The following is a 15,737-nucleotide window of genomic DNA, read 5'->3' on the forward strand; positions in this document are numbered from 1 at the left end:
ATCTAAGTGACATACTATGACATGTTTACATACTAGATCTGGAAACTAAAAATAGCATTTTAAAAGTTTGGGAACTAGATGACACACGAAGACAAGTTCATAGACCTTAAAATGCATTTTAAGAGTTCAGGGATCTGAAATGACACCTCGAGACAAGTTCAACGACCAATAGTGTATTGTTCTCCTTTTTAAAACTTTAAACATAATTTCTCTTGAAACTTATTTTGAATGGACCAGCATTGGCATTTTACATCTCTAAATAATTTTTATTTTTGCAAGGAACATCTCTAATTATTATTGAAATAATTATTCATTGTTTGTCCATAATTAAGTAGGACCCAAATCACTTCATGATCAGACCTTACACTAATAAGTAGGCATATTCATTAAAAGGAATAATGCTTTGTGAACTATAGGGAAGATAGCCCCCTCGCTTCAATAATTCCCTAACCCTAAACTTTTTGGAGGAAAATAAATGGTACTCAACATACGTACTATTGTTCAGAGAAATATATAGGTAAACTATATATTCACATTGCTTGGTTATTATAAGCATGTCCCTATTTTACCAAGTAGTTGCTTTGAACAGGCCCTGATTCGAATGAGTGAGTTTCTCTCGAAATGCACTACTGCCATGTTTGGGATGAATTTGGACTTTGAGACCATTCATTCTTCAAGTATTAATTTCCTATCCATGAACAAGTATTGCCACATGTTGTTTCATGGCTGATCTTTGCAAAGTTTGATGCACCAATAGATGAATGAAGCCACGACTTTGGGCTAGATGAGGTGTCATTGTGTGAAGAAAATATACCACATGCATCCTGAAAATGAATGCAGCCTCCATTCTAGACAAGATTCATTGTGGTACTAAATTCAAGTGAAGGAAACATAACTGAGTCATAAGCGACAGAAAATAAGGGTCGCATCAAAAGAAGAAGACAAACAAGGTCTCCATGTATCCATTGTACAATATGATAACTCTGTTTTGTTTTAGGAACTAAAAATTTAAATGTGCCACTGGATCAAATAAGTCATATTTCTTATTGATATATATTCATTGGTAGCAAAGATGCCCGAATGTTGCACTTAACCAAACCTTAAATCAAATAAATTATAAGACCTATAGTAAATGCTAGTGTAATAAAGGACTAATCTCGTATTCAAAATTGGTAGGAGGCTGACTTAGTTTAAAGGGGTGGCTATCGTGTCACATGTTGTTGGTTTAAAAAAAAGGATTGAAGACCCAGATGCGTGCTGCGACGCATGTGGGGTCAGGTGGCCTAGCCAAGTGGCCAAGACTCTCAAAACTCATGTAATAGGGGTCTACATTTGCCATGTATAAAAGCGACAACGATGAGTTAGACCGAATGACTAAAGAGGGGCAATGGATGAGCGGGGGGATAGTGAGGGACAGAAGAAATAAATTTAAATTTATCCTTTTAATATTAGATATTAATTATTAGTCGGAGTTCCTCTTGCATTGTTCAAGTTTGTGGGACGGAGTCAGGAAATATTCATAAGGGGACAACACTACTAACAAATGAACTATTAGAGGGACAAAATCAAAATATACACCAAAATACATGGTTTTGAAGTTAACAAAAGTTTTCTATTCATTATAAAAAGAACAAAAAAGGATTCCTTTCCATTTCTCTGGCTATATATAAATTGCAGCTCATGAAGTACATACTAAAATTTAAAATCATCTGAGGAAAAGATGGTACTTAGTACTCCTTATCTTTTGCTATCCACTTAGATATATACTATATCTAGATATATAATAATGGAAATATATCTAGAAAAAATCAAAATATCTTTTAGTTTAGAACGGAGGGAGTACGTAGTTATTACTAGTTAATGTGAGCATACATCATGTTGATTTTATTTTTTTGCAAATTACACAATACAGACACAGACACTATATTATACACATTCCAAAGTTTTTGAACATACTAGATATAATTTTAGTACCTTTAGGAATTAGAACTTTTCATTTTAGTTTGTATAGATACAATAGATCGATGAACGGGTGGATGACATGATATCAAAAGTCACCATGCTGTAACCAAGGTAACGTGTTTAATTTCTCACTCTACCACCCATAACATGTCATATATAAAATTGTAACAAAGTTATTTATCTTTTCTTTCATCACGTCACTTCATTCTGACTTCCGGCGACTCGGCGTGTCTCCTTTTTTCTTGGTTTTAGAAGAGCTGGAATATGCGTAGTGATTGCTACTGCATGTGGCGACACGACGTTGCTAGCATCTAGTAACGTGTACATTTAGCTGTCTAGCTCATGCCTCTATTATTGAGTTCCATTATATTTATGTTATCGTCTCTCTCACACACACACACACTATATATATATATATATATATATATATATATATATATATATATATATATATATATATATATATATATATATATATATATATATATATATATATATATATATAGAACTACTATCCTGTAGCTGGCTACAGAATAACTTATTCTGTAGCCACTTTGAGTTACGATAATTACTATGTTAATTTACGAGATTATAGTAACTCCTTACTAAGTGGTTTAATATAACGTTATGGTAAATATCCTCATGTGTTATAGTAACCCAACTATTGTAAAATATGTATTGACATTATGGTAAATTAGTATATAAAATTATAGTAAATGGAGGTGGCTACAGAATAACTTATTTTGTAGCCGGCTACTGAATAGCCTCTCCCTATATATATATATATATATATATATATATATATATATATATATATATATATATATATATATATAACAACAACAGCGTATTACGCAACACGAGACTGTTGTCCTCATCATATAATTTCTGATAAAGATCGGCGTGTTACATTTTTTGTGCTACCGTCCTTTCGAGGAAAAACGTAGGATTCTTGAGATATGCAAACAGAAATAAAAGATGTGTTTTTCAGCTTTTGAATTCTTAATTTAGAAGTAACTCAATGGATGACATTAATATCTCTCGGGGGCCGTTTTGGATCACTTCATTTTAGAGAAATAGAAATTGAAATATACTTAATAGATTATGTACGTTATTTGGCTTGTAATTTTAGATTCCACAATTTTCCAAAGTTCACATATAAACCTATCTCAAATTCATAGGGTGGGAGATGAAAATCGATTCTATAGATCACCATACTATGTTTCTAATCTACAACTTATAGCACACTCTTCAACTCGTTTCCCTATAGTAGAAATGCAACATATAAGCATCTCTCTTGCATAGCTAACAATAATATACAAATATATTCTATATACAACCATATTAGCTTAATTAATATGTGTCTAAATTATAATTATTAGAATGAATTCAATTTCAAGGATCCAAACACAGAGCCTTAGATATCTTTAAGTCATAACATCTTTTGCTATACATCTGAGAAAAGTTAAAATAACTTATAATTTAGAATATAGCAGGGTATTGTAAAAATTGTATATCTAAAAATACAAGAACGATTTAAAATTTGAAATGGAGGGAGTACATAATAAACCAAGGTTATTCCAACAAAATAAGTAAAGAAATATTTTAGCTTTTATATACGCACCATGGTTTGTCTCCGTGCCAACTGCCTAGACCAGATGATGTTGAAACTAATGAGGATCCCACAATGCCTACTAATTAACTAGTACTATTCCAAACAAACAAGGTTACTGAATCGCCACCACACAAGATCCATGCGCCACGTAGGTATGAATCATCTGGAGAGTGGTCCAATCAATTCCAAGGTCCATGGTCCATGGAACATGCTGCCCTGCCTCCCTAGTCCCTACCTGACTCAGCAAAAGGATGAGATCCTCACATCAGCCATTTATTTATTATACTCCATCTGTCCATCCGTCCCTTTTTTAGTGTCTAGATTTTCATGTTAAACATTTTTTTAAAATTTTAACTACATTTATAAAAACTACTAGTAACATTTATAAAAAAAATATATATTATAGAAATGTATTTAATCATTGATCTCTAATAATAGTTTCTTCCTCCGTTCCATTTTATCTGGCGCAAGTTAGAATGACACGGTCTTCTAAATTACACTTTGACCATTTATTTGCTTTATATTATATTATTTATGCTTATAAACTTATAATCATTGGATAGTATAATTCCTTACAAATATAATCATATAAAGTTTGTACTATAATAGTTAAAAATTATTATTCTAATTATTGATCAAAGTTTTTAAAGTTTGAATCTTGATATGCGTGTGCGCCAGATAAAATAGACCGGACGGAGTATTACACATCATAAATATTAGTAATGCCTTGTATATATCTGGTTAAAGTTAACACAAAGTTTGTTAAGTGACGGGTCGTGCGTGACCTGAGCACGCGACCCGTCTTCCTCCTCACGTCGCGGTCTCTTCCCCGCTTCTTCTTCCTCCGTGCGCCTTTCCTCCGCCGCCCCCTCCCCCACACTCCACCACTTGCGCCCGCGCCCTTGCCAGGAGAGGAAGAAGGCGCTACGGTTCCGGAGAGGCAGGCCATCTTCTTCTTCCTCAACTCCGGTGGGCTTAGAAGAGAAGGGGCTCGGGGGAGGCAGGTCGGCCAGGCGCTGGGGACGGCGGTAGGGCGGTTTAGGGGCCCTGGCGTTGGCGGAGGCAGCCGGGCCAAGTTGGGGCGGGGGTGCCATGGGCGGAGCTCGCCATGGTGGAAGGGGGGAGGGAAGAAGGAGGCCGCCACGGGTGCGCGGCGAACCCTACCACGCCGCAGCGGGACGGTGGCGGGGCGGCGGCGTGGGTGTGGGTGAGGAGGAGGGCGGGGGCGGGAGGTGGGGGCACAGCCGCTAACTAGGGACAGTGGGTGACGAAGGCGAAGGTGGGCGCGTGAGGTGGAAGATGAACCGCGCGGGTTGCGCTATTCCCCAATGCGCAACCAGTCGCCCTATAACCCTGTCTTTTAAAGTTAAGTATGTTTAACTCGTCAACATGCGAGAAGGGCGCTTCAAAAAGAAACTGAGCGAGCACTTAAACGTTGGACGGAGAAGAAAAAATGGAATTGGAGAGATGGCCAGATGGAGGTGGCCAGCAGCTGTTGCATTGCAGTTTTTTTTTCTTTTTATAACAAAGTTGCATTGCAGGTTGCAGCGTCTGTGAAGCTGCCCTAACCAAGTTGGTTGGTCCCGCCTGCCAATCCCAAACAATCACGGCAGCGGTAGCAAGCATATCCGGTCGTGTGGTGTTGTGATGCGGTGCGCAGGAAACGCGGCGCCGGAGACAGCTCTGCCAGCTCCCAGCTGCAGCCATCCAGGGTCATTACCGTCAAATCAGCCACGCGGTTAGGCCGGCTAACCCTGTTCACCCCTGCTCCTCCTCCCCTGGTATAAGAGGCGCCTCCTCTCCTCATTGTCCCCGCATCGCATCCTCCCCCTCCCCTCCCTACGAGAGGAACTCAGGCAGCAGCAGCAGCATAGTCTACCAAAACGTGCAAAGCTCTGATCTTGTCGCCTCCCCCGCAGTCTCCTCTCCCTCTCCGACCGTCCGTCCGTCCGCGGCCGCGCCGTCGCAAGGTGAGCAGAGCAACCGTCCATCCGTCTCCCTGCCCTGCCTCCCATTGCAGTTTCAGATTTCAGTATACTAGTTCGACGCCGCCGCCGCCGCTCTGTATGCTAGCAATCGCTGTAGATTGCAGGCCAATGGCATTGGTTGTCCAAGGAATCTAGCGAACCCCTGGTAATCCGTGTAGAATTAGGAAGCCTGTTCTTGGTCTCCTGTGCAGTGCAGTCTTACGGCGTCTAGGCGTTTAGGTTTGTAAATAAAGGCGAGGTTTTTGCTGGGTTATTGCCCCCTGATGAAGAATTTCGTCGCCACTTGCTTCCCCTGAAGTCTGAGCAAAGTTCTTGTCAGATGTGGAATAGATGAACTCTGAAAGTTGGCATCTTGTCACGGTTGCCATGGATGGCTTTACTCTTTTTAGAATGCCATATGCAGATGTGCTGGTGATAATGTGATATGCCTCACTATGGAGGCCTTGTTTCTTAAGCAGAGTACCTTAAAAAAGGGCGCACCCAGTGCAGAAAGCTCCCGTTCTGTGTACCTCTGTTTTATCTTATTAGTTCCCCGCTATTTGGAATCTTCTTACTCATTCCAGCAGGGAACATTGTATATTGTCTTACTAATACACACATAGCGTGTTTGCTTTAGTACAGTAAGTCTTTTTTTTCATTCTGTGTGAACTGTGAAGCATTTATTTGGTTCTTATTAGTCGGTTAGTCCTTACTTACAGTACCTAGGTAGCAAAAAAGTGTTAGCTTTTGTGCATATCCTGATCCATTCGTTGCTGAATCTAATGTTTCTTTTCTCTTGAGCAGATAACAGAAATCACAAGAAGTTAAAGCCTCAGGGAATGCTGAAAGATGTGCTTTCATAGAAGAGATTCCTGTTGCACCATCAAGGACCTTGCTGCTCCGCAAGGGCTGCTGATCTGCTCAACTCTTGATGATCTGACCTGCATCAATTCTACGACGCTCAGACTGCGACACGACCAAGCCATAAGAATACTGTTCACCATCATGGATCATGACATGGGGGAGGATGGCTAACTCTTTGTGCAGTCCACCTGATTGGCAGCCAAAAGTGTAGCCCAGTGATTTATACTTTTGAAGAAAGAAAAGATATGGAATCGAAAGGAAAGATTTTGATGAAGCGGTATGAGTTGGGGAGGCTGCTGGGGAAAGGCACATTTGGCAAGGTGCACTATGCAAGGAACCTTGAGTCCAACCATAGTGTTGCTATTAAGATGATGGACAAGGACAAAGTGCTCAAGGTCGGGCTTTCGGAGCAGATAAGGCGGGAGATCACAACAATGCGGTTGGTGGCTCATAAGAACATTGTTGAGCTTCATGAGGTCATGGCGACACGAAACAAGATCTACTTCGTCATGGAGTATGTGAAAGGTGGCGAGCTCTTTGACAAGATTGAGAAGAGTGGCAAGCTCACAGAGGCCATTGCACACAAGTACTTCCAGCAGCTCATTAGTGCAGTGGATTACTGCCACAGCCGAGGTGTGTATCACCGGGACTTGAAGCCTGAGAACCTGCTGTTGGATGAGAATGAGAACCTGAAGGTCTCAGATTTCGGTCTGAGCGCACTTTCAGAGTCGAAGAGGCAAGATGGCTTGCTCCACACCACCTGTGGAACTCCAGCATATGTAGCTCCAGAGGTGATCAGCAAGACAGGCTATGATGGTGCAAAGTCAGACATCTGGTCTTGTGGGGTTGTTCTATTTGTACTTGTTGCTGGTTATCTTCCTTTCAAAGGCCCAAACTTGATGGAGATGTATCGTAAGATACAGAATGGTGATTTCAGGTGCCCCAGTTGGTTTTCACACAAACTTAAGAAGCTGTTGTACAAGATCCTGGACCCCAACCCAAACACAAGAATTTCAGTCCAGAAGATAAAAGTGTCTACCTGGTTCCGAAAAGGTCCTGGGGAGACCCATACAGTAAAGGAGAAAAATCCAAGTGAGAATGACACCACAAATGCTGCTCCAGCACTTGCTATGAGGCGCAAGAAAAATGTTCATGAAGATGTGAAGCCCCTGGCTGTCACAAACTTAAATGCCTTTGAAATCATATCTTTCTCCACAGGATTTGACCTCTCTGGTCTATTTATCAAAAAGGAGTGCAAAAAGGAGACACGATTCACTTCTGATAAGCCTGCCACAGCCATCATCTCGAAGCTTGAAGATGTTGCAAAAGCACTGAATCTCAGGATAAGGAAGAAGGATAATGGTGTAATCAAGATTCAAGGGAGGAAGGAGGGAAGGAATGGTGTTCTTCAGTTTGACACAGAAATATTTGAGATCACAGAATCCTACCATCTGATTGAGATGAAACAAACAGGCGGTGACTCACTTGAGTACCAGAAACTGTTGGAAGAGGACATCCGGCCAGCACTGAAGGCCATAGTCTGGGCCAGGCATGGAGATGATCGACAGCAAAAGGAGTAGTACCTTTGGATGTCTCAGTTTTGTTCCCAAAATTTGTTAGATTTTTCAGCTCAGAGTGATTCTGTTCGACATGTGTATGTGTTCTTTTTTAGTAATTGCATTCTTTGTCTCTGTGAACCATTCCGTTGCGCAATAATTGTTGAGAGGCTGAGTTGTCCAGTCGTTCCATTCTGAAAACTGTTTCTGTCCTGTAATGTGTAATGGTTGTCCCTATCAATAATGAAATAATTGTGTTTGATCCTTTAAAAAAGGTTGAGCTTTCATGTATACTTCTCTAATAGTTTCTTTTGGTGAAATGTGCCAAACATTTGCAAGAGATATGCACCTCATCACTTGCATATGGAATCACTTGATTTTAGCCATTCCAGCACATAATAACAGCAGAAAGAACTTCCAATAGTGATTTGCCATTGCTTCAAGAATACTCTATATGTTCTCTTTTATTTATTATGTTTGAGATTAAAATTGATTGAACCCACTAAATCTAAAGAACCGATCTTTGTTCTTATTAGGCTCTCATTTCTTCTCTCAGAGTTTGTCAACCAAAATTTTAAAGAAAATATTTTGCATGTAAACCGGATGGTGCTGTGCTCTGTATCTCAGTTTACTGCCAGTAGATTAGCTTTTCAAGTGGGGAATGAGCTAGTAACTCTTTGCCACTTGGTCAGTCTCCATATTCATAAATAGAGGTAACTTGGAAAAGTCCGAGTTAGACAAAGAATGAAGTAGAGGTACCACTTTCATTTTAAAGTAGCTAAAAGAAACAGTCTGACAAAGAAATCAAGGTAAAATGTACTCCACACTCTTCAGGCAATGTTTGGACTCCACTAGTCCACTTGCACTAACAAAGAACTCGTTTCCATCAAATGGGACTAAGGATAGATCCACTAGCTCGTTTTTCACATTCTTAATCAACCAAAAAATCTTCTCCATAAAATGGGAGATAGATCCACTAGCTCGTTTTTCACATTCCTAATCAACCACCGGAATGACTTCCCAAGTGGGTCAAGCGTCGATCCAATCCGATTAGTTTTAGACAACCAATCGCCGCTATGCCAAGTTGTGCATAATTATGGGATAAACTGTGTGGGCTCCTGATTTTCAACATCTGTGCTTTTGCTGTTGATGCGATGTATCTCCAGTTCCCCACAAACAAGAGACAAAAGTGTTAAAGTGATGATATAGATAAATCTTTCCTGCTTTCAGCATACAAAGTTGAGTTGTTCATCGTTTTTCCTTTTTTCTATGGCTTTGCTCGCTCATCTGCACAGCTGTTGTATTGTACCTGTCGGCAAGAGGCAAAGAAGTCAAGCCGATTGACAGCAACTGACAGCTGGTAAACATGCGGCACCAAGTGCAGTTGAAAAATTTCTATGAGCAGATAATGATCAAATATAATCCTTAGTTACTAGTGTTGATTAATTAGCTTCCATGTGGCATTTGTGTATGCATAGATTGGAGCATAATGATTGTTAATTTGGTGTGGGAGTTCCAGAGAGTGCTACTGCTTGCACGACCTTCTTGTATTGAACTTTGTACTGGAAATGTAGCAAAAGGTGAAACTGGAGTTTCAGATATTGTATGTCACGGTGAAATTAACTGACCTTGGCATCTACGCCACATGCCAAAAGTCTAGTTTCAGAGCTATGTATTGTCAAACAGGTTATACATATTACAGCCCTAAAACAGAGGAATGAGACCTAATCATCCAGAATATCAAATGGTTCACACATCCGTAACCAACCAGCAAAAAAAAATCTAATAATACGTTTATGGTGCATAAAATTATGCAACCAAAGAATATTATCCGCTCACTAGCTTGATACATACGTATCTTGAATGCTAAGAGAGGCTGATTGAAACCAAATTATCATTCAGTAGAGTATCGACCTCAATCCATGTGTCCTGAAGTGGGTTTAGGTGGAATTCAAACTAAATTCCATCTTAACCCACTGCAACACATATAGATTGAGGTGGATACATGTGCATCCAAACAAGCCCTTAAGATGCTACAGATGGCGTGGAGTGGAGTGGGAAAAAAACAATCGCTGACATTTACAATTGTCTTCTGCTCATGTTATCCAGGCCATGTTTAGATTGCAAATTTTTGCAATCTGGACACTGTAGCACGTTTCGTTTGTATTTGACAAACTTTGTCCGATCATGGACTAACTAGGCTCAAAAGATTCGTTTCGTGATTTACAACCAAACTGTGTAATTAGTTATTTTTTTTACCTACATTTAATGCTCTATGCATGTGTCCAAAAATTGATGTGATAGAGAGAAAGTGAAAAAACTTAAATTTGGAGGTGATCTAAACAAGGCCCCAGAGGGAATGAATGTAGCACGCTTCAGCAGCGGTGGTTGCTGAACTACCGCTTCAGTCTTTTCTGTTCTGTTGAACCCAACTCCAACTCGGTCTGTTGTGCCAACCGTTTCATTTTTACTTTTGTCACTCTGCTCTGCGTCTGCCAACCATTACGGTTTGCTTTTGCCACCTTCACTTGCTTTTTATGCAGGTATTTATATGCATATAGTTATTAAACATGAGGCTATGGATGCAAAATTGCATGGATGCAAAATTGATTGTGATCATGAGTCTTCAGATACAAAGAATAATGTACAAAATTGCAACACTTCATTGTACAAGTTGTCTATTGTAAACCATGATATTTCTGATGAGTTGTATCCAGGTTAATTACTACAGTGTGGCTTTTGTTTGTGATTTCGTCAAGGTTAGTATACTGAGAAAAGTTTTCCTCTATCAAGGGTTAACAGAGATGCTACTGAACGCTGAATACTGACTACCATCTTCAGGCAATCAGGCTAATTCCATCTCTTCTCATCAAGAAAACATCTCAGACTACTACAGCAATGGAATTGGTGTTGTTAACAGGGGTGACACTAATCCAACATAACAGTTTACCAGACCAGATTAATAGGTAACAACTCACCGGTAACATGCTACAATGATGAGCCTTCTTGCTTTTCAAGCAGCATCACGATTACCAGAAGCCCAACAGGAAGATCACAAGAACGGTACGAAAGCTGAACGCTTGTTGGAAGGTAGATACCGCCAACAGAACATCACTTCAACAACAGAAAGTTGCAGATTTGCAGTCCAACAATATCAGCCAGCACAAGCGAACACAGCCGATGAAATTTCCAGATTTCAGCTGCCCACATTCAAGTCTCATATTCAGGCACTGATAAGCATGGTTTAAGTTGAACATAAAAATAATGCGAACTTTAGCCAAAAAATGTCATGTCCAAATTCCATAGTCCCAGCAATGCACCCACTTACAGTTACCATAGTACACAAGGCTGAAACACCAACAATTCTGCACATTTACCTTAGCATATATATAATCAATCCCCATCTATGTTACATTTGCCACCGTAGTATACATTAGCACACACATGTAAGGACAGCAGGATAGTGCCAATCTTCGCCGCCTCTGTTGACACTCAATCAGCAAAATACAAAATAAGTTATGAACATTCTGTCACCGGGCCTTATCAGATTCCAATTTTGCCGGTTGTGCAACAAGGGTGCGCCAGAGGTACCGCCCACTTGCCATGTCTACCATAGTCCAGAATCCGGTTTTCACTGCTGATCCAACCTAGATTCATGCAGAAAACAGTCCTTAAGATTCTGGACCAATTGTTATTAAAGGCACAATTTTGTATCTTTCAGAATTGCACACAAGGGAAACAAAGAGCCGATGGTTTCAAATTTGAACCAAGCAATAGTTCGATCATCGATTGTGCAGGGGTTTAGTGTTATATCTTACGTAACTTCATATGCGTTTTCATGTGCAAGATGCAACTGTTTAATCACTTGAGTCCACTCAGATCATGTTTCTACTTGAGTTAGTTTTGTAACCAAATTGAGATGCTAGATCCCAAAAGTTTAAAGCATGATCTTTTGTTTGAGCAGAGGACTGTGGGAGTGCTGGGCAAGATGACAAATGTTTGAAGCTCTAGTGAGTTTCAAGGCTACCAAGCCTCTTGCTAAATGAAGTGGCACGATTTTTTTTTTCACCTGAACTCGTGGTAGCTATAATAAATGGAAGGCATTTCCGACGTCTCATAGTAGCATTATTTGTTTGTTTGTTTTAAGTTGAGCAGCTGCTATCTTATTTCTTTTGAACAGAAAAGGTTGACAAAATGTATGCTTACTAACAAGGTACTCTGTGAACGTCACAAGATGGCAAATGTTTGAAGCTCTAGTGGCAAATGTTCCGGTGTACAATAGATTGTTTTTTAAGTTGGGCAAATGTAACTTGTAAGCGTGCTAACAAGGTACTACTTTGTGCAATATTTTTTTTTTCTTGCAGGACTAGCGTATTGTATATCCTTGGCATATTAGCGATGACTGAGTGGTTCAATTGAGCCTGAAATTCATTAATCTAAAGGAATTTGCTGAATGCTAATGATACCGTTATCCTAGTTTTCCAAGCACGAATTCGTGAGCGGCGGCGCAGCAGCAGGTAAGAAGCTAAGAATAGCGGGCTGGAGGGTAGGAGATAGGCAAGACAGGGTGACACGCGTTACCTTGGAATGGAGGGGCACGGGTGCCCTGGGGGAGGCCTTGCCGTCGGCGTCGGCGTCGGCGTCGAACTGGTCGGCGGGGTCGGCGTTGAGCCCCCGGACGAGGAAGAAGCCGGCGACGGTGGCGGAGAGGAAGATGAGGATCACCCGCAGCGGGCACATCTCTGAACAGAGCACAAGGAAATGGATCAGCAAAGGCGGCGGCGGCGGCTGGATTGGGTGCTGGTGTGGGTGGATTAGTCCCCTCGCGCCCTCCCGTCTCCTTCGTCCTTCACTTGCAGGAATTTATTTTGACCCCTCCCTCCCTCCCTCCCCTAAAATGATCCGGACCGGAAGCGGAAGAAATTGTGCCACGCGGGGCAGGTGGGTAGAAAGAAAGAAAGGGCAACCGGTGAGGCTGCAATAGGATCCCGGCAGAGGCAAGAGGCAGGAGCGGAGCGGGCGGGAGGAAGAAGCCGGAGGAGGACGGACGGGTCGGGAACGGATTTGTTCGTGCGACGAGGAGAGGTTGGGAGGAAGAGGAAGAGTGGAACCACGAAGAAGAGGGAGGACAGGACAGACAGGTCCGCCCGTCGGTCGGGCCGTCACCGTCAGTCATGCGCGAAGCCTGGCGGGGCCCACTTGGCTGTGGAGGCGCCGAGGAACGCGGTGGTTGACGCCGTCTCTGCAGGCCCACCTGTCGGCGGATGGAAGCTTCTCCAGGCGTGCAGGCACGACACCGACGCAGCAGCAGCGAACGCCGGATTTGCCTTGGGTTGTGTTTGGGTTCCGACTGTCAGCACGTCTGTTGTTGTCTGTCCAAGTCAAAAGCAACGTCCTTTTTCCTTTTGGAATTTTTTCAGACAAATTAGGGTACACATACGTGTATGCGTTCGATAGTACTACGCATTTTTCGCGCACTAGACCCTAAAGAGTCTTTCAATCTCTTCTTTGCGTGTATTTAGATACGCACGTGTGTTGTGCGTATGATGTGAACGTGGAGTGTGTGTACGTTCAAAGTTGTACCCAATAAAAAAAAACGTCATTTTATCTTATGAGTTAACACATTATTTAAACGATAAAAAGAAAGGTAAAGAGGGGCTGGTTGCAATCAAATTAGATAGGAGCAAAGCGTATGACAGGTGGAATGGGCTTTCTTAGAAAATATTTTGATTCGGATGGGCTTTAATATAAGATGGGTTCGGCTTATTATGAATTATGTTACCTCAGTTACTTATAAAATCAAAGTTAATGAAGGTTATACCCATCGTATTTTTCCTCAAAGAGGTTTAAGACAGGGTGATCCGTTGTCCCCTTATTTATTTATTTTATGTGCAGAAGGCCTATCAGCAATGTTGCAAAAAGCTGAGCAAAGGGGCAAGATTGAAGGCATTAAGATTTGTCCGACGTGCACCAAGAGTAAACCATCTATTCTTTGCTTATGATTCCTTGATACTGATGAAAGCAAGGGCGAATGATGCACAAGAACTTAAACATATTTTTGATTTGTATCAACAGGTTGCTGGTCAAAAAATTAACAGAGAAAAATCATCAATTATGTTCAGCCCAAATACAGGTCAAGAAATTAGGAGCCAAATCAAATCTGATCTTTCTATTGATTGTGAAGCAATGAGTGAACGTTATTTAGGTTTACCAACCTAAATTGGAAAATAAAAAATAAAAAAGCAGTATTTGAATACATCAAAAAGAAGGTTTGGAGCAGGATTCAGGGTTGGCAGGAAAAACTTCTATCAAAAGCTGGTAGCGCAATCTATTCCCACTTATGCGATGTCATGTTTTGACCTTACAAAAGGTTTTTGTGATGATCTCAGTATGATTAATGCAAGATATTGGTGGTGCCAGCAAGACAAAACAAACAAAATTCATTGGCTGAGTTGGGAAAAATTAACAAGATCCAAGAAGAATGGTGGTTTAGGTTTTCGTGATCTACATCTTTTTAATTTAGCAATGCTCAGCAGGCAAGCATGGAGATTGCTTACAAGCCCTAACACCCTTTGTGGCCAAGTGCTAAAGGCAAGATATTTTCCAAATTCAGATAGTCTCCATTGTGCTCCTCGGGATGGGATTTCATATTCTTGGAGAAGCATTTTGAAAGGGGCTGAACTTTTGAAAGGAGTTATATGGCGAATTGGGAATGGAGAGAAAGTGAAGATATGGGAAGACTCATGGCTGCCCAAAGGCTCAACAAGAAAACCAGCAACACCTAGGAGGTCCTGTGTGCTGACAAGAGTTAGAGCTTATAGATCCAACAACAGGAGAATGGGATGAGCAACTAATACGTGATATATTTTGGCCACAAGATGCTGATGAGATATTACGAATTCCTACTATTAATGAACATACGGAGGATTGGCTTGCTTGGCATTTTGATGCAAAAGGGCTATTTTTAGTCAAATCAGCTTATAAACTTGCTGTGGCGAGAAGAGATGCTCAGATAGGACAGGATGCTTCTAGTTCTGTAAGTGCAAATGGAGGTGAGAAGGATTTTCAATGGATCAAGATTTGGCAACTCAAAGTCCCTAATAAAGTTAAAATGTTTGTATGGTGTTTAGCACATAACAGCCTCCCTGTCAGAAGAAATTTGGCCAGACGTGGGGTGAAATTGGATACTATCTGTCCTGTTTGTAGAAGATTGGACGAGGACTGTGGGCACATCTTCTTTAAATGTAAATTTACAAAAATGTGCTGGCGCTTCCTGAATATGGAAGACATCAGATCTGAATTGGTAAGCTGCCAATCCGGTTTAGAAGTCATTAATAAGATCTGGATGCTATAGAATAATATACAATTAATAGTGTTTGTTTTTCTTTGAAGATGGTGGTCGGCGGAAATAAGGCCATTGATGATGGGAGGATGCCAACAGCAACTGAAATTAGTGGATCTGTTTCTTTCTTTCTCATGCAATTCGAAAAGCTACGTGAGACTAAAGAGAGGGTAAAATCTGTAGCTTAAGGCTCCTGGACACCTCCCCCAGAGAACATTTATAAAATCAACTCAGATGGTTCTTTTGACCTAGATAAAAGATCTGGAGGATGGGATTTTGTGGTGAGAAATATGAATGGAGAGATATTTTGCCCTGTTCGTTTGGCTGATAAGCCATGGCTGAAAGTATTGTTGGTTGATTTGTTGTGAAAGAAAAATATTATTCGTTGGCTGAAAAAATACGGCTTATAAGCCAAGCGAACAGGGCGATTG

At 41.0% G+C, this 15,737-nt stretch overlaps 2 protein-coding genes across 3 annotated transcripts; one reads left to right on the top strand and one right to left on the bottom strand.

The window, feature by feature from the left end:
• The first annotated feature begins 5,410 nt into the window (after positions 1–5,410).
• LOC136486167 (CBL-interacting protein kinase 15-like) lies at positions 5,411–8,108 on the top strand. The gene is made up of 2 exons (XM_066482971.1): positions 5,411–5,547; positions 6,349–8,108. Exon 2 carries the CDS (start codon positions 6,654–6,656, stop codon positions 7,986–7,988), a length of 1,335 nt encoding a protein of 444 aa, XP_066339068.1. The 5' UTR covers positions 5,411–5,547; positions 6,349–6,653; the 3' UTR covers positions 7,989–8,108.
• Positions 8,109–8,786: 678 nt separating this feature from the next.
• Positions 8,787–13,098, bottom strand: LOC136486168 (uncharacterized). Of its 2 annotated transcripts, XR_010766690.1 has the most exons (4): positions 12,546–13,098; positions 11,342–11,611; positions 10,943–11,164; positions 8,787–9,273 (listed from the first exon to the last, which is right to left on the bottom strand). XR_010766690.1 is itself a non-coding variant. In XM_066482972.1 (2 exons), exons 1-2 carry the CDS (start codon positions 12,702–12,704, stop codon positions 11,495–11,497), a joined length of 276 nt encoding a protein of 91 aa, XP_066339069.1. In that variant the 5' UTR covers positions 12,705–13,098; the 3' UTR covers positions 11,227–11,494. The 2 variants fall into 2 exon arrangements, 1 of the variants encoding a protein (XP_066339069.1); XM_066482972.1 differs by lacking the exons at positions 8,787–9,273; positions 10,943–11,164 and having other exon boundaries at positions 11,227–11,611.
• Between the last annotated feature and the right edge of the window lie 2,639 nt (positions 13,099–15,737).

Source organism: Miscanthus floridulus, chromosome 10 (assembly GCF_019320115.1).
Source record: "Miscanthus floridulus cultivar M001 chromosome 10, ASM1932011v1, whole genome shotgun sequence".
Classification (NCBI taxonomy): domain Eukaryota; kingdom Viridiplantae; phylum Streptophyta; class Magnoliopsida; order Poales; family Poaceae; genus Miscanthus; species Miscanthus floridulus.

Coding starts and splice junctions, on each gene's coding strand:
- LOC136486168 (XM_066482972.1), bottom strand. CDS start 12,704: ATGTGCCCGCTGCGGGTGATCCTCATCTTCCTCTCCGCCACCGTCGCC. Junction 11,612..12,545: donor CCGTGCCCCTCCATTCCAAG/GTAACGCGTGTC, acceptor GCATGAATCTAG/GTTGGATCAGCAGTGAAAAC.
- LOC136486167 (XM_066482971.1), top strand. CDS start 6,654: ATGGAATCGAAAGGAAAGATTTTGATGAAGCGGTATGAGTTGGGGAGG.